Here is a 19416-nt window from a genome sequence, read left to right as displayed (position 1 = left end):
GGGCTGTTCCCGAGCTCTCTCTGATGCACCAGTCAGGATCGAGGGCACGAGTCAGCAGAACTGAGGCTCCCTCCACCTCAGCAGTGACAGTGAGGGCACTCGCCCCCGACTCTCCCCAGGGCACTGCCAGATACCTCCCCAGTGGTGCAAGCAAGGACTTCCAGAGGGGGTGAGCCTGCCTGCCCCAGCCATGGTAAGCCAGCAGGGCCCCTTTCCCACTCCTGTGGCGCCTCCCCACTGTAAAGGTGGCACCTACAGGTCCATCGTAAGGCCCAGCACTCACAACAGCCCTCAGGCACCCAGGGCTCCCCTGCACCTCTCCAGAACTCAAGCTGTCTCCATAGAGGCTGGTCCCCAACCCTAGCGATTTTGCCAGAATGTGGCCAGGGGCCTCTCCCCACCCTGAAGCAGAGCTGCACTCAGTAGCATGCTGGGATTGGCCCAGCCCCACAGTGCTACATCAGAGGCCCAGAGAGGAAGGCAGAGCCTAGAAAGCCTTTGTCCACCCCCAGCCCCCTCAGAGAGGCTCTCTCAAGTACAGTGGAATAGAGAGAGAGAGAGCCTGGAGCAAGACCTGAGGCCTGAAGCACCGTCAGCAAAGCCAGGTCACGCTAGGAAACAAAGTCAGGCCCTGCCATCAAACAGATGCTTACAAGTTCACCGGCCGGTACATGAATTTGGCAAAGGCACGGCTAGCGGGGCTGAGACCCAGGTGCTCCTGAGTACCAGGCACTGGGTATTCATGTAAACACATCCCAGAAGAGAAGACTCGCCCAGGTTCACTCTAATGGAGCACAAGATAAGATGGCTTGACAGAAGTAATGAATAGAGATGTTTTGTTCAAGACATCAGCAGCAAGGTACAAGGGGGGGTAACCAACAGATGTCAGGAAGCAAGGAAGGTGGTACATAAGTTGTTTGTTCACCGTACAGATATCAACGTACCACCCCCTGATTCTTCATGCTGGCTTAGGGGACTACTTGACGTTGAACATGCTGGTACCTTGCCACGAGCATACAAGCAATGCTCCCATGCAGCGTATGGGATGCTGATAACGTGCTTTGGAGACAGTAAACCTGGCCAAGCCTTTCTGCCACCAAACCGAGCCCATGGGCGTTCTGGGTAGTACTATGAGGTTCTCTGAACCAACTACCTGTGCAGAGATGGGACAGCATGCAGCGAAAACTCACACGCATGTAGATGTGCAAAGTGAACATGAGTTCAAAAAGGGCAGTGGGGAAACATGGCCTGGAATCTGTAAAGTGGACTAACACTTAGACTTGATGCATTAAAGTCTAATGAACTAACTGCTTTAATGGGAACCATTAGAAAATTGTAATGAATTTCTGTTGCGGAGACACAAATGTTCCCAATTGCTGCAAGAGGGGAGAATCCATTTGGAGGAGGAGCCATTGCTTTTTTGAACAGTACTAGGCTCTTTAAGCACCCACGCATTTGGGTCTGAGAAATAACATTACTCAAATGATTACTCAAAACCATCCTGCGATGTAGGAACATCACGGGGAATTGCACCTGCCGGAGTTCTTTCAATGTAAACTGGATAGAGGGGAACACCAGTTGCAAAAGTAGCTGCACTTAGACAAGTGTGAAAACTAATGAAAGGAAAACAAATTAAAGTAATTATTGGGACCAATTCGGACGATGTGTACAAAGGTGTTACAATCTACCTTCCCTGGTAGAGTACTATAAACTGTACAGGAATGGACGGGTCTGAGATTAAACACACGCCACTACGGCAAAGATTAGAGAATCTGGCAATTAGTTATATATATAAAAAATCAGAATAGTTAAAATAGTCACATTAAAAAGGAGGCGGGCACTGCAGTGGGGGAAACGAACAAGTAGATAGATTTGAGTATACTTAGTGTGAAACCACACCTGTAGCTGTAACCACCCATGCTCGGGCCAGGGAAGAACAAAAGAGAAGTAGAGAAAATCAGGAAGGAACATGGACGCTGCAGAAAAGCAAGATGACTTATCAAGCAATGGATTTCAGAATGCCCTTCAAAGCAGCATGGGGTTACAATAAATAAAAAAGAATTTACTCTTGGCCAATCCAGAGAACGATTGGGTTTTAGTAATTCCACAGCAACTACGACATTGATTGGACAGCTGGATACGTGAATCTCTTGTAGGGGGACATCTCAAGTTAGAAGAGGCTATAGGCTGGTGGCCAGGGATAAGGGAAGATGTGGAAATGCATACACACAGCTGCTTAACATGTGCAAAACAAGATCCTGCACAACAAATGCATCAGCCTTCGAAAGGGCTGTTCCAAAGCCTGCGGGTAGATTTTGTAGGGCCACTGCCTATAACATCTAGGAAGAACTGATTTTTGTTTGTCATTGTGGTTAGTTTCAGTAAGTGGGTTGAGGGATTCCCCACAAGAAAGGAAGGTAGCAACGTCACCGCAAAGCCTTAATGAGAGAAGTATTTCCAAGATGGTGCTTACCTCACAGTGTCGATTCTAATAATGGGCCAGCATTTATTTGACGTGTACTGAAACACGGGAGCTCGGGCTGGTATTCCCTTACCATTGCATATCCCATACCACCCTCAGGCGAGAGGACAAGTAGAAAGAATGAATAAATCTCTTAAAATTGAGTAATCTACGGTATGTGATGAACTAGGCACAATTTGGGATCCAGATCTCCCATGGGTGCTCATGAGAATCCGTAGTCGTCCAAACCGTACGACTAGGTTTAGCCCACATATAATACTGTTTGGAAGGCCTATGCCTGCATGGGAAAATCTATTCTATCCCTCAGATTGACAAGCCACAAAAACCTGGATGAATAGTGTTAAATATTGACTGGGCCCAGTCTAGGGGTCAGCCTCAGCATAAGCAGCTGTGCAACAGCAAACAGTGACCCAAGTCTTTCATGAAAATAGTGACAATCAGGAACTAACTAATGCAGGGGTAGGCAATCTATGGCACGTGTGCCGAAGGCGGCACACAAACTGATTTTCACTGGCACTCACACTGCCGGGCCCTGGCCACCAGTCCGGGGGGCTCTGCATTTTAATTTAATTTTAAATGAAGCTTCTTAAACATTTTTAAAACCTTATTTACTTTACGTACAACAACAGTTTAGCTATATATTACAGACTTATAGAAAGAGACCTTCTAAAATATTAAAATGTATTACCAGCACGCAAAACCTTAAATTAGAGTGAATAAATGAAGATTCGGCATAGCACTTCTGAAAGGTTGCCGACCCCTGAACTAATGGTTAAAACTGTCCTACCACCCAAAAAGAAATGGAATGGTGTGGTCCACATCAGACTATAAATAAACTGGGACCATCACTGTACCTGGTCGAAAGGGAGAACCAACCTCGGGGGAAACACGCCATGCAGTTCAAAGAGCTCAGGGCTTAAACTGTATGTTACATCTCTTGCGCTTGTTTTTACAGACGATCTCTAAAGATAAGTAAAATGGAATCTTTTCAAATGGGATGGAGTTTTATTAAATTTGGACCCAAGGGCTATATCGGCGCCCCAGGCATTAACACAAGTAGCCTGGAATCAAATGACAACTTTTGAATTAAGCAGGCCTTATCCTGTCAGACAGTTAACCGGAAAAGCATGAATATGATGGAAAATAGACAATGTACTAACTATTTGGTGAAATAATAGATACACAACAATATGGAAAATGGAACAGTAAGGAAAGAAAACACTCTGGATGCTGGGCTGGCTGGACAACTGCCAGGTCTATAATCCAACCAAATCCTAGACGGTTTTTTTTATTTTATTTTTTTGGAAATCCCATAACAGAGGATGAAATTTTGGTTGAATTGGATGTGGAGTGCTGGCAGGAAAATGGTGCCCTTTCCAATGTACCTCAAACAAATAAGGTTTACAATACATACAATTAAGCCGCTTTTAAAAAAACACCCCAAAAGTGATTGTTTTTGTTTTCACAGGTCATGAAATTAATCTGGATAAGACGACTGCTGAGTGTAATGGTAGCGATCCAATGTGCAGAGGGACTGGCTAACACTCAAACACTAAACCAGACACGTTTCGTGACCAGAGAATTTGGGTAGAAATTTCAAATAATCCCACTGTACTGGAAGCGGCCAGCCAAGCTCATCCTGCAGGAACTGTTCTAAATGTAATATGTGAAACAGAAGGAAGACTGTAGTCGGGCTACATCAAAGAGCGGCCGAGGGGCTGGCAACAGAGCCCTGCACCCTGGCCGGCAGCAGAGTTCTGGGTGCGGGGCGTTAGCAGGGAACCCAGACCCAGGCCAGAAGCTGGGATGCCAGGTGCGGGCAGCAGTGGAGCCTTGCATAAGATGTAGGGGTGCTGCAGCACACACTTCTGCACTCCTATTTTCCTGCTTATGTGAACTCCTTAACAGTTAATGTTAAACAGATAGAATTTTAACAGGTTAAACTGTTATTATTTTTAAACTCTGTTAACATCCCTAGCCATTATCCGTACTTTAACTCTCAACACTGACTCAGCTGTTACAGAAAATACTGACACACCTGCAATTAATAGCCCCATTGTACAGGAATTCCCGCAAGCTAAGGAAAAGGAAGCAGGAATTCAGGAGAGGGAACAAATCTCACTTACAAAACATCAAAGAGTGGAATGTCCAATTACAGCTATAGCAGGGGATAACCTTACTTTGCCGTGTAATGTTAAATCATTCCCATGTGAGAATGCTGATGGACCAGTTGATTTTATTTTAAAGCAGTCAACCCAGTAACGAACCACATGGAAGGAATTACTAAAATATACAGGGCCTTGACAGACAGAGTAATTTTTATCAACGTAGAGGATAAGTGTAGTGCATCCATTTGTCTTAATTATCTCCAGTTGGAAGATGAGGCTTTATACACAGGAATTTGGGGACGTCTCCAGGTATTAGCAAATGTATTTATCGTGTGAGGGTATTACTGACCTGTTCGACCGTGGTACCAATCTTATACCCGCAACTTAGTCTACCGCTATCACTGCTCCATCAATGAAATGCCCACATTTACAACTGGAATCGGGCATCTTCCTACATCCTACCACTGAGTTCCTGGTGGAAAATGTGGGATAGATGGATGGATGTGCCACTCAAATTATAATTTCACCAGTATGGCTATGCACATCTACCAATACGACTGGTTTAATACAGAGATCAGGGTACAGATACAATATTGGAAAGGTTTTCAAAATCCTTTAATGAAGTGACAAGGATGGGAAGAGAGAAGTGTCACAGACACAATGTGGGGAGGCTCAAGCCTCGGCCTGTCTGTGTGGAAGACAGGAGATATTGAAAACCTACATCTAAAAATGAACAGCATCATCAATGGGATAGGAAAGCAGTGAAACCTGGACGACGTATTCACCTGTTGCTTTATCAACACGCAACAACCATTGATAACATACATTTGATTACTCCCGGGTTTGAATACCTCAACGCCGCTATCCTTTCAATGACTTACGCCTGGATGATTTCTGCGCCAAAAAATTAAAAATTCTGCAATTTTTTTGTCAAAGGAACGTAATATAATCAAGGTGGTTTCAATTATTATGGTCACTTATTTAAACTATAGCACAATACATGGAGAATGGGAGTGGGGAGCATTGGCAGAAATCTCCAAGCCCCCTCTGTCTAACAGTAATGTACCTAGTATTGACCCTTTACTTCTAGTTATTAGTCAACAAACAAATGCAGCCATATGCTCAGTGTTACCTCACAGGAAACTGAAGAGCAGACAGGCTGCTACATTCTGCTCTGCCTGAGGGAACAGAGCCTGCCCAGCCCATACGTACCTCTTCAGAACCATCCCCAAATCCCTGCCCTTCCATGCGGAGCATGCCGTAATAGCAAGCGAGAGGGAAAGTGCATGTGTGTCTCTCTCTCTCTATCACACAGGCCTGCCCAGCCCCTCCCCACCCCACCCCAGGTGGTGATTTACATTTCTGCCGGCTGCTCTGGGTGCCCAAACTGACCTGCCTGCACTTCCGGGGAGGGAGCTCATGACCACTCTTGCAGCTTCCTTTTGCTTCCCCGTCAGAAGTCATTTTTCTACGGGGAAGCAAAGAAATATGCAGGGGACCATGAATTCTGCATGCGTGCAGTGATTCAAAATTCCCGCAGGAGTAAATAATCAATAGTTGGGAAAATAATGGTATTTCATTGGCAGTGGCTTGAGTAACCTATGGAGACAAACTAATTGAAATAATCAAACAAGGGTTATTACATATAAGGCTACAAAAATGGCCCCACTTATTAAATGGCACCACTTTTATAAAACAGATACAGGAGCAAGAAATAAAACTATTACCCCAGATTTCTTAGTATTTGTTTTCTAGACAGTTGTAAGAAGAGTAAAAATATTCAAATTATGATGGCTATCCCAAGGTGGACCCAAGCTCCAGTAAAGGTATCTTACGCCAACAGTGTAGGAACCCTTAGTAAACAACACTTATGTGCAACCCTATCGTAGTGTGCCAGGGTGGATTTGATTTAAATCAAATTGATTTAAATTATGACTTAAATCACCAGCCAGGAAGACCTGATTTAATCATGGATTTCTACTTAAAAGTGCATTCTTGTTGGGTGTTGTAACCTTAATACATATTCTACACCGGCAGAGGAACTTCATTAAAACTTCATTCCCAAACTGGGTCTCTTTTACAGCCTGCTGCCATTATAGGTTTTCCCTTCTAGTGGGAGAATGGTATAGTAGGTCTCAAATCAATGAAGGCTACACTCAGAAAGACCTCAAGACTTCTGGAATACGCTGCTCAAACAGTTTCACTTTTGTTTCTACTGCCTGTCCCTCCCTTCTCACATTTATCTCCAGACGTCTCCTTGTCCAGATCTATTCCGTCCCCAACAATGTTCAGTTCACTGAACTTTTTGAAACTTTGCACTTTTAGAGAGAGGTAAGAGATTGACTCTGTGTACGTAAATCTGCAGAGGGACAATAGGGTTGAGGTCAGTTATTTAAAAACATTTTTGCTGTTAACAATCATGTTATCTCTGGAAACACAAATCTACAGTTTGAGACCTGCAAAACTAAGCATCTCTGATGGTATCTTCTAGACTGAGCACTGAGTCCCATTGGATAGATAGAAAGATTAACCTAAATAATCTATACAGAAGCCCTTGGTACCCCATAACATTGGGTCCCTAATTCATTAACTATTGGAACTCATGTACAAAACTTTCCTTAAACATTACATGAATATATTGTCTCATACTATAGAATAAGAATTTATAATCCCTATTCCATGAGGAGATATCTTTGAGCTAAAATGTATCTTAATTAAAAACTAATCTTTAGATAAAATGCTTTTTAAGGAAAGAACCTATCAAAAAATCCTATTTAAATTAAAACATCTGATTTTGTTTAAATATACATTTTTTAAATCATTGATTGTTATCCACCCTGGTGTGCAGCACCTGGTGACAGAAATAGGTTCTGAAATCAACCAGGCTGGCTGCACAAAGAATAACAAGTGGTAGATGTTCGAATGCTACGCGACTATTGACATTAACCGTACAAAAAAACGCTGGCCTTGACTGGTACAGAAAGAATTGGTCAAGGATTTGGTTTGTGCATTGGGAGTCTAATTTCACAATGAATGAACAAACTTGTCCTGGACTCTGCATAAAGGTAACGAACACAATCCAAACTGGAACTCACTCTTTCTGGCCAACCAGTGGCATGAACACTATCACTCTTCTCAATAACATAAATCATGTAGCAATCAGGTTATTTCCGACCATTATGCAATTACATTTAAATATACAGGACTCAGTAGCACAAACCAAGGAAGCTTTGGTACCCATAGCCAATCTAATTTAACAACAATTAGAGGAGATGGCGTACAAGAGGGGGCGGAAACACCTTGGTGGGCCATTCCAGAGGACATCACTTCACATCCTATAGCAAGGGTTCTCAAAGTGGGGGTCAGGACCCCTCAAGGGGTCACGAGGTTATTACTTGGAGGGGGGGGAATCACAAGCTGTCAACCTCCACCCCAAGCATTCATAATGGTGTTAAATATATTTAAAAAAGTGTTTTAATTTATAAGGGGGGGGTCACATTCAGAGACTTGCTATGTGAAAGGGGTCACCAGCAAAAAAGTTTGAAAACCACTGTCCTATAGTCAGAACACTCAGCCTAACTCTTATGGTGGTAGAAGTAATTGCCCTCATTGGACTGTGCTGCTCTATCCATTATCAAATGAAAACAGCAAAATTACAGCAGCAGATTGGAAAAGGCTTGGCTTGGCTTGGCTAGGCTATTAAAGCCGCGGTAATGGATGAGGTTTAGACACTTATAATCATACGACCATGGATGATCACTAGGTATTATGTTATTCAATGTTTTACTATTTTATAATCAACTATAAGCATTATACGTGGTGTTACTCACATCACACAAACTACACATATATTATTTGTATATAAATCATTATTTTAGGTACATGGAAGTGTCTCCCAGGCTCAAGCATAAAACACCCTTCAATCAAAGTCCCAGACCTAACGTTTCCAGGCCCACCATATGGGGCTAAGAAAAAACTGGAAACGAAAATCTGCCTACCGGTCGTATGTGGGAATGTGTAGCCCAAAGGACAGATGGGACATGAATATGTGGATGGGAACGTAAGGTAGAGCCATATAACAGCGTTTAGCACACTGGCTCGTCTTCAGTCCAAGCATTAGGTTCTTCTGGGATGATGAGTAAACATGCTCCCCATAAAAAGAACAAAAACCCCATAAAAAAAAAAAAAAAGAATGTAAGAGAGAGAGCGCGCGAGCCTGGAGCAAGACCTGAGGCTTGAACCAGCCATGCTAGGAGCCAAAGTCAGGCCCTGTCATCAAACAGACACTTGATACAAAAAAAGAACAGGAGGACTTGTGGCACCTTAGAGACTAACAAATTTATTTGAGTATAAGCTTTCGTGGGCTACAGCCCGCTTCATCAGATGCGCATGTTCCATTCTATGCATCTGATGAAGTGGGCTGTAGCCCACAAAAGCTCATGCTCAAATAAATTTGTTAGTCTCTAAGGTGCCACAAGTACTCCTGTTCTTTTTACGGGTACAGGCTAACACAGCTGCTACTCTGAGACTTGCTTACAAGTTCACTGGCTGGCACATGAACTTGGCAAAGGCACGGCTAGCTGGGCTAAGACACAGGCACTCCTAAGTACAGTAACTCCTCACTTAACATTGCAGTTATGTTCCTGAAAAATGCAACTTTAAGTGAAACGATGTTAAACAAATCCAATTTTCCCATAAGATGTAATGTAAATGCAGGGGGTTAGGTTCCAAGAAAATTTTTGGGGGCAGACAAAAGGCATTATATCCTGTACTGTACTGTGGTTGGGAGGTGCCCCTGGCTTACCCCCTACAGGCACAGCCCGCTGCAGACAATGAGGCAGGCAAGGACACTAGGAAGTATTATGTGCAGCAGCAGCAGCTTCCCCCTGAACAGGCGCCGACTTTGCTGGGGGATGCTCCAGGCCTGTCTCTTCCTGGTCCCGCTCCACTCCAGGCCCACCTCTTCCCATCCCCACTCCCCCTCCTCTCCAGTACACACTAACTCCTCACTCCTTCTCTGCCCTCCCAGTGCTTCCCCGTCACCAAACGGCTGTTTGGCAGCGCTTAGGACTTTCTGGGAGGGCTGGGGAGGAGTGGAGACATGGCTCTTCCCCGCTCCCCACCCCCAGCTGTTTGGCGGCAGGGAAAGTGCTGGGAGGGAGGCAGAGAAGAGGACCTTCTGCAATTTTCCCTTGTAAAGTCGCTCTCTTCCACAGAATCCTACAAGCAGTGGACAGAGCAGGCAGCCAAATGACATTATAAGGGAGCATTGCACAACTTTAAACGAGCATGTTCCCTAATGGAACTGCAACGTAACTTTGAAACAACGTTAAGCAGAAGGACGTTCAGTGAGGAGTTACTGTACTAGGCACTGGATGTTCATGTAAACACATCCCAGAAGAGAAGACTCGTCCAGGTCCACCCCAACCGAGCACAAGATAAGATGGTTTGACAGAAGTGATGAACAGGGATATTGTGTCCGAGACATCAGCAGCAAGGTACAAGAGGAGGTAACCAACAGATGTCAGGAAGCATGGAAGATGGTATGAAAGACGCTGTTTGTTTCATCCCATGAATATCAAGGTACCACCCCCTGGATTCTCTGTACTGGCTTAAGGGATGACTTGACGTTGAATGTGCTGGTACCTTGTCACAACCATTCATGCAGCGCACCCACGCAGCGTATGGGACGCCGATCACGTGTTTTGGAGACAATAAACTTAGCCGAGCCTTTCTGCCACCAACCTGAGCCTGTGGTCTTTCTGGGTAGCACTGCTGAGATCTGCTGAACCAACTATCACTGAGACAGCCTACGGAGAAAACTCACACGTTCGCCAACTGACAACGCACAAAGCCCCTCACATGCTGACCACTTCCTCCCAGAGATCAGGCTGAAGTCACCGAACAGCCCCCCAAAATATCCTGCAGAGCCTGGACAGCCCAGAGTTGGACACAAAGCCTGGAGATCGTGTCCCTTGCTGAGGACTAGGCACCCAGCTCCTCTTCCTCCAGCAGAGCCCTGGCTGACTGCTGCTTTCCCACAGGACACAGCGGCTGCTGTATTTGGAACACTCACTCGCTGGCTGGCACCCTGTTCTACATGGAGTAACCTGGCATGGACAGATGCCCAGCCTGGGCATCCCCAACTCCCCACTCATCACCTTTTAAATGAGGTCATTGATCAACACAAAGGTCACTGAAATCAGGGAAGGGCGCAAGCTACTACAACCCACTGAATCCAGCATGCAGCTCCGGCCCAGACTGTCCCTTCACTATGGTGATTCCTCCAGAGTTTTGTCCCCTTCCTGGGGTTGAGATCCTGTTATCCAGGAAACTTCTCTCTGACACTCACCCCTTGCTTTACTTCATCCCCTTGCACTGCAGTAACGTTCTCTGCCACGAATGCGACTAGGTCATTATGTACCACTCCCCACCTGTGGTCATTTGGCCAAACTAGGCAAGTTTCCCTCTCTCGGCCTTTCCCTATAAATCCGTTCCCCTCCAGCCCCTTGACCGTTTGTTTGCTTTTCTCTGAAATCACTGCAATCTTATTGACACTCTCTTAGCACTGATGCCTCCAGAAATTAATATCGTATATTTTAAAGGGCTGTGAAGGAAGCCCCCTAGTGGCCGATTCATTGCAAGTCACAAACCGGAAGTTTTATCAAACTAAAAATAGGACTAGATAAGATGCTGTATGTAACCCTTCAGGACTGAAAATCAATTACCTGATCACATTAAACATAAAATGAATTATTTCTCTCCTGCCAAAACAGTACTTGAAACACTAGACCAGGGGTAGGCAACCTATGGCACGCATGCCAAAGGCGGCACGCAAGCTGATTTTCAGTGGCACTCCCACTGCCCGGGTCCTGGCCACTGGTCCAGGGGGCTCTGCATTTTAATTTAATTTTAAATGAAGCTTCTTAAACAGTTTTAAAACCTTATTTACTTTACATACAACAATAGCTTAGTTCTATATTATAGACTTATAAAAAGAGACCTTCTAAAAATGTTCAAATGTATGACTAGCACGCGAAACCTTAAATCAGAGTGAATAAATGAAGACTCGGCACAGCACTTCTGAAAGGTTGCCAACCCCTGTACTAGACAATACAGCAGTCACTTGGAAGGCTAGGTCTCTGATCCTCTCTGCATTTGTGGTATATCTTGACTTTATATATAACTTGACTTTAGCAAAGCTTTTGATATGGTCTCCCACAGCATTCTTGCCAGCAAGGTAAAGAAGTATGGCTTGGATGAATGGACTATAAGGTGGACAGAAAGCTGGCTAGATTGTCGGGCTCAACAGTAGTGAACAATAACTCGATGTCTAGTTGGCAGCCGGTATCAAGTGGAGTGCCCCAGGGATCGGTCATGGGGCCGGTTTTGTTCAACATCTTTATTAATGATCTGGATGACGGGATGGATTGCACCCTCAGCAAGTTCGCAGATGACACTAAACTGGTGGGAAAGAAAGATACAGTGGAGGGTAGGGATAGTGTCCAGAATGACCTAGACAAATTGGAGGACTGGGCCAAAAGAAATCGGATGAGGTTCGACAAGGACAAGTGCAGACTCCTGCACTTAGGAAGGAAGAATCCCATGCACTGCTACAGGCTGGGGACCGACTGGCTAAGCAGCAGTTCTGCAGAAAAGGACCTGGGGACTACAGTGGACGAGAAGCTGGACATGAGTCAGCAGTGTGCCCTTACTGGACAAATTGGAGAGAGTCCAGCACAGGGCAACAAAAATTATTAGGGGGCTGGCGCTCATGACTTATGAGAAGAGGCTGAGTGAACTGGGGTTATTTAGTCTGCAGAAGAGAAGAGTGAGAGGGGATTTGATAGCAGCCTTCAACTACCTGAAGGGGGGGTTCCAAAGAGGATGGAAATAGGCTGTTTTCAGTGGTGGCAGATGACAGAACAAGAAGCAACGGTCTCAAGTTGCAGTGCGGGAGGTATAGGTTGGATATTAGGAAACGCTATTTCACTAGGAGGGTGGTGAAGCACTGGAATGGGTTCCCCAGGGAGGTGGTGGAATCTCCAACCTTAGAGGTTTTTAAGGCCCGGCTTGACAAAGCCCTGGCTGGGATGATTTAGTTGGTGTTGGTCCTACTTTGAGCAGGGGATTGGACTAGATACCTCCTGAGGTCTCTTTCAACCCTGATAGTCTATGATTCTATAATACCTCTCTCTCGTACAGCTCTTTTTATCCCTAGATCTCAAAGCATTTCCCAATCCTTAGTGTACACACTCCCATAAAACCTCAGTGCGGCACAGCCCAGAGAGGCAAAGTGACTTTCCAAGGTTACACAGGGAGACTGTGGCAGCACAGGGAACTAGGCCTGCATCTCTACAGTCCTAAACTAGAGTGCCACGTTCAGTGAGCCATCCTTCCTCTACACACGTTTAACCTCGACCATTAGCCTATGGAACTCAGGGGGACCAGTCACAACATGTGGAACTTTGTGTGTGCAGTATAGGGGCTTCACTTCTAGTAAAGACATACCTGATCATGTGATCTCACCGGACACTAAGCCAGGTGATATACTTTCCTATTTCTGCTCTCCATACTTTGGTTAGACACGAGAAAAAGCATTTTTTAGAAGTGCTACCAGCAAGAGCCAAATCGCTGACTAATAGGGAAGAACCTACTGCTCTAATCAGGTAATTCCATCATTGCATGTTCCTCTGAAGCAGCTGGTGATGAACACTGTGGAGAGATGGGAAACGGGAACTACCCTCATTGTGTCTGATCCAGTCTGGCACATTCTCTGTTTCTAGAGTCAGTGGCGGTGACAGGGTGTGTTTAAGTTCCAGGACAGGAAGTGCAGACTCCATCCTGCCTCGGAGGGATCATATCTAGAGGTAAGAGCGGTACCTGGGGTTGGGGACATGACTTCCAGCCTCCTCCTGAAGGGCTGCCTGCAGAGAGGATGGTTAAAGTGATAAAGAAATGACTGACCGAGCAAGGAAGAAAGGAGGTTGTCTCCTGCTGAAAAGCTCTCCAAGCTGGGGAGATGGGGTCTCTTTAGCACAAGGCCAGCCAGACACTCTCATGGACAGAAAGTCAGGCCTAAGGACAAGCAGCCTTAACGAGCTCACACACATGGCATATTCCAAGAGGGTCGTGGTTGCTCTCAGACTGGACATTAACCCCTCCTCATACAGAAAGAGGGAAGTTAAGCAAAGCAACAATCAAGTTAAAGTATTTCTCCAGGCGGCTCCCAGCTGGCAGGGCACAGCCAGGCTCTTCCTGTTTATGCCAAAGAAACAGGCCAGGCTGCTTCTGAAGCATTCAAAACCAAGCCACAAGGTGGGAACCTCTGGGAACCAGTGCCCTATTTGTGACGCCCATCAGCAATATCTTCCCTCTCCCGCCAGTCGCTTGCTCCAATAATGTATTTCATTTCACTCACTATTACGCTCGGCTCCACAAATCCTCCCCTGAGGGAATATGCCCTCTGTTGCATCAGACGGTACTTCCCTTTCCTTACCTCAGGTCTTGTCTACACATGAAAGTCACTCTGGAATTAGGTAGGGTGTGAATTTAAAGCAGAACAGCCATTCAGGAATAACTCCATGTGTGCATGCTCTTATCCAAGATCAAGAGGGCCTTCTTCTGGTTTGGCTTAATCCATTTCCAAAACAGACTAAGCTAATTTGGAAAAAGGCACCCTTATTCCAGAATAAGAACTTGTCTACGTAAGATACTTTGCAATATGGTAGGATGTGAATTTAAAACAGAATAGCTACTCCAGGATAACTGTGCATGTGGATGGTCTTATTCTGGAATAAGGATTTGTCTACACAAAAATGTTGCACTGGTTTAACTTAAATCTGATTTTAAACCAGTTCAGTTAAACCAGTGCATAGTGCCGTGTGGATGTCTGATTTAAAAGGGGCTTACTTTGGTTAAGAATCAGTTTAAATTAACCAGATTTAAGATAAACTGAAATAAGCCTGGTTTAAATGGAAATAAGTGTGTCCACACACAGAGTTTTCACTGGTTTTATTTTAAACTGATTCAACCATGGAGTTATTCCAAAATAGCGCCATATGTAGACAAACCCTCTGACACATCGTCTCCTCTAACACTAACTCCATCAACAGATCAGATCGTTATGCTAATCACTTCAGCTGAACACCTTTCCTCCCACCCCACCCCACCTACACATCCTGAGGCCCTTTGCTAGCTCAGCCTCTCTTACTCTGATTTAATACCCCAGTGATGGGTATCAGGGAACATCTACACATCAAACGTGAATCACTGAGTGTGCCGGCACAGTTACAGCAGTACAACCCTATTGTGTGGACACACTTACATCTGTATAAATGCGCTTAGACCAGTATAGTTTATTCTCCTAAATGACCCCAGTGCAACTGCTTCTACGTTAGGGCTTGTACTGGTGTAACTATTTCAGTTAAAAAAAAAATCACTTTCCAAATCACAATAATTATACCCATAAAACTTTCCTATGTAGAGCAGACCTCAGCAGTTAGAAGAGGGAACCTGGAACTGGAACTCCTGGCTTCTACTCTCAGCTCTGCTACAGACTGCCTGGGTGACCCTGGACAAGTCACTTCCCCTGCCCCATGCCTCAGTTTCCTCAGCTGTGAAGTTAGGATGCCCAGGGAGATGTAGGGGCGAACAAACAAATCCTTGCAAACTGCTTGGAGATCCTGGATAAAAAGCAAGAGAAGGGGAAAAGCATTCGCTCTGAAACCATAATGCCCTTTCTGTCGGCACCCCTGCAAACGGAGCTGAGTGTGTAGGGCAGTGTGCTTCCACTGTTGGCATGAGGCCTCTGCCCTGAACGTAACAACAAATAATAGCGATGGTGATAATCCTGAGCATTTCTCCAGCACTTTTCAGCAGTAGATCTCAGAACACTGTACAGAGCAGAGGAATATCATTATCCCCGTTTTACAGACAGGGAAACTGAAACGCACAGCAGGGATGCATCCTGCTCACGGTCACTCCACACACCATTGGCAGAGCCAGGAACACAAACCAGAAAAGCAGACTTTGACTCCCTCAGGAAACTGATGCGCAGGATCCCGTGGGAGAACAACATGATGGGGAAAGGAGTCCAGGAGAGCTGGCTGTATATTAAAGAATCCTTATTGAGGTTGCAGGAAAAAACCACCCCGAAATGTAGAACATTGAGGTCTGTCACAACTTACGTGCATTTAACATGTGTGATTTCAGCTTTACGCTGAAGGGCTGGAGTCGAGGGGCGTGGCCTCAAATGGAAGAGGCGTGGCCTCAAGATTTAAAGGTACTGGAACACCAGCTGTGGCTGGGAGTCCCAGGGCCTTTAAATCACCCAGGGGGCTCCCAGCAGCAAAGGTGGCTGGCAGCCCCTGGGGCAAACTAAAGGACCCGAGGCTCCAGCCACCATGGAGCACCAGGCCCTTTAAATGTCAGCCCCAGCCTGGCTGCCAAAGCTGCGGGCGGGATTTCAAGTGCTCCTCCAGGCTCCCCACCGTGGCGGGAAGCCCGGTGGAGCCCTTTAAATCTCGCCAGCAGCGGGGCAGGGGCCAGCATTTAAAGGGCTCCTCACGGCAGCAGGAGCCAGGAGGAACCCTTTAAATGCTGCCCCGGCCCTGCCGCCGGAGCTGCGGGAGGGATTTAAAGGGCTTGGGGATATAATTTTCAGTATATGCGGTTTTTGCTTTATGCGATAACCACAGAACGGAACCCCACGTATGATAAGACTTACCTGTAGTAACTACGGCAGGCAACCAGCTTCGCTTAACAGTGAAATCCTTGCTGATCTTAAACACAAAAAAGAAGCTTACAAGAAGTGGAAGACTGGACAAATGAACAGGAAGAAGTATAAAAATATTGCTCGGGCATGCAGGAGTGAAATCAGGAAGGCCAAATCACAAGTGGAGTTGCGGCCAGCAAGAGATGTTAAGAGTAACAAAAAGGTTTATTCAGGTATGTTAGCAACAAAAAGAAAGTCAAAGGGCCAGTCAGCCTCACCTCAGTCCCTGGAAAAATCATGGAGCAGGTCCTCAAGGAATCAAGTCTGAAGCACTTAGAGGAAAGGAAAGTGATCAGGAACAGTCAGCATGGATTCACCAAGGGCAAGTCATGCCTGACTAACCTAATTGCCTTCTATGATGAGATAACTGGCTCTGTGGATGAGGGGAAAGCAGCGGACGTGTTATTCCTTGACTTGAGCAAAGATTTTGATATGGTCTCCCACGGTATTCTTGCCAGCAAGTTAAAGAAGTATGGGCTGGATGAATAGACTATAAGGTGGATAGAAAGCTGGCTAGATCGTTGGGCTCAACGAGTAGTGATCAATGGCTCCATGTCTAGCTGGCAGCCAGTTTCAAGCGGAGTGCCCCAAGGGTCGGTCCTGGGGCCGGTTTTGTTCAATATCTTCATTAATGATCTGGAGGATGGCATGGACTGCACCCTCAGCAAGTTTGCTGATGACACTAAACTTGGAGGAGTGGGAGATATGCTGGAGGGTAGGGATCAGATACAGAGGGACCTAGGCAAATTAGAGAATTGGGCCAAAAGAAACCTGATGAGGTTCAACAAGGACAAGTGCAGAGTCCTGCACTTAGGACAGAAGAATCCCATTCACTGTTACAGACTAGGGACTGAATGGCTAGGCAGCAGTGCTGCAGAAAAGGACCTGGGGGTTACAGTGGATGAGAAGCTGGATATGAGTCAACAGTGTGCCCTTGTTGCCAAGAAGGCTACTGGCATTTTGGGCTGTATAAGTAGGGGCATTGCCAGCAGATTGAGGGACGTGATCATTCCCCTCTATTCGGCACTGGTGAGGCCTCATGTGGAGTAGTGTGTCCAGTTTTGGGCCCCACACTACAAGAAGGATGTGGAAAAGTTGGGAAGAGTCCAGCGGAGGGCAACAAAAATGATTAGGGGGCTGGAGCACATGACTTATGAGGAGAGGCTGAGGAAACTGGGATTGTTTAGTTTGCAGAAGAGAAGAATGAGGGGGGATTTGACAGCTGCTTTCAACTACCTGAAGGGGAGGTTCCAAAGAGGATGGATCTAGACTGTTCTCAGTGGTTCTCAGCAGATGACAAAACAAGGAGCAATGGTCTCAAATTGCAGTAGGGGAGGCTTAGGTTGGATATTAGGAAACACTTTTTTACTGGGAGGATGGTGAAGCACTGGAGTGAGTTACCTAGGGAGCTGGTGAAATCTCCTTCCTCAGAGGTTTTTAAGGTCAGGCTTGACAAAGCCCTGGCTGGGATAATTTAGTTGGGGGTTGGTCCTGCTTTGAGCAGGGGGTTGGACTAGATACCTCCTGAGGTCCCTTCCAACGCTGATATTCTATGAGTCTAGGAGTCAATCCCCTGAAATAATGACTAGACCCCACAAGCCTCCCAGTTCCATCCATCCCACATAAGGCATGCATTTTTAACGGTGAGGGTAAACCACCTTTGGAGCAAGTTACCAAGGGTCATGGTGGATTCTCCAAGATGGGATGAGTTTACATAAGAACAGCCACACTGGGTCAGACCAAAGGTCCATCTAGGCCAGTATCCTGTCTTCCGACACTGGCCAATGCCAGGTTTCTAAGAGATCTGCTCTGGAAATAATATGGGGCAGTTCTCTGGCCTGTGCTGCATGAGGGGTCAGACTAGATGATCTGTTCCCTGCTGGCCTTGGAATCCATGACTAGAACACAGGAGCTCCAAGTCCCACTTCTCTTCTCTAGCCACTAGACTAGGCTGCCTCTGGCGACCTACCACCTTCTCTGCTCCCCACACAGGACTCACACTCTGGTAGCCCCTCCCTCACAGCTAGCAGGACCCTCCCACCATCATCCCTCCCACATGCCTCTTGCTTCCCCATCTAGCTGCCCCCTCCCTACAATGGCTCCCTGTGTGCCAGCCCCCTCCCCGCTATGACTCTCCTCTATGTCTCCCATCTGGCAGCCCCCCCACCCAGACTGCCCCAATGGCTCCCCATCCGGCAGCCCCTCCCTCAATGGCTCCATATCTGGCACCCCCTCCCCCTATGACTCTGCTCAATGGCTCCATATCTGGCAGCCCCTCCCCCCTCGACTCCCCCGTGGCTCCATATCTGGCAGCCCCTCCCCTCCAGCTCCCGCGTATGGCTCCATATCTGGCAGCCCCTCCCCCCTCGAGGCTCTATATCTGGCAGCCCCTCCCCCCAGCTCCCGCCCATGGCTCCATATCTGGCAGCCCCTCCCCCCTCAGCTACCCCCAATGGCTCCATATTTGGCAGCCCCTCCCGACTCCCCCTATAGCGCCTTATCTGGCAGCTCCCCCCCGCTACCTTTGAAGAACTCGTTGGCCTGGGTCTTGAGCGCCTCCGCCCGGTCCAGCGCCCCCGCCTCCCCCTCCCGGGGGGGCCGCCCGAGGCCGACGCTCTGCTCCGCCCGCTCTCCCTCCGCCATCGCCGGGCCGTAAAGCGACCCTAGCAACCGCGCGCACCCAACGGCCCCGCCGAGCGCTGCCGCAAACAGCAAGGGGGAGGGGCCGAGAGGGGTGTCGCAAACGTGCGCGCGCGCTGAGGCGCCGGGCCCCTGTCAGCGAGGGGGCGGGGCTCGGAGCTCAGCCATAGAGAGGCGGGAGAGCGAGGGAAGGACGACTCCGCACCATAGAGTCCAGAGAAGGGGGGGGCTAGAGTGGCCATGCCCCCCAAGGCTCCATTGGGCAGTGGTCAGTGGGACGTCATTGGGCAGCACCTGGGCCGGGGGGACGGGCATGATTGGGCAGCATCCGGGGGAGGAGGCGTGATTGGGCGGCATCATTGACTGGCACCAGGGGAAGTTGCAATGATTGGGCAGCACCCGGGGGAGGA

At 47.1% G+C, this 19416-nt stretch overlaps 1 protein-coding gene across 1 annotated transcript in view; it reads right to left on the bottom strand.

The window, feature by feature from the left end:
• PPP5C (protein phosphatase 5 catalytic subunit) overlaps positions 1-19024 on the bottom strand; it is a 49712-nt gene extending 30688 nt beyond the window's left edge. The window contains exon 1 of the mRNA XM_050928542.1: positions 18889-19024. Within this exon, the coding sequence (XP_050784499.1) occupies positions 18889-19009 (121 nt within the window). The 5' untranslated portion in view covers positions 19010-19024. The remainder of the gene's footprint in view (positions 1-18888) is intronic.
• Positions 19025-19416: the final 392 nt, after the last annotated feature.

Source organism: Gopherus flavomarginatus, chromosome 18 (assembly GCF_025201925.1).
Source record: "Gopherus flavomarginatus isolate rGopFla2 chromosome 18, rGopFla2.mat.asm, whole genome shotgun sequence".
In the NCBI taxonomy this organism is placed as follows: Eukaryota; Metazoa; Chordata; order Testudines; family Testudinidae; genus Gopherus; species Gopherus flavomarginatus.
This window is presented reverse-complemented; position numbering and strand designations above follow the sequence as displayed.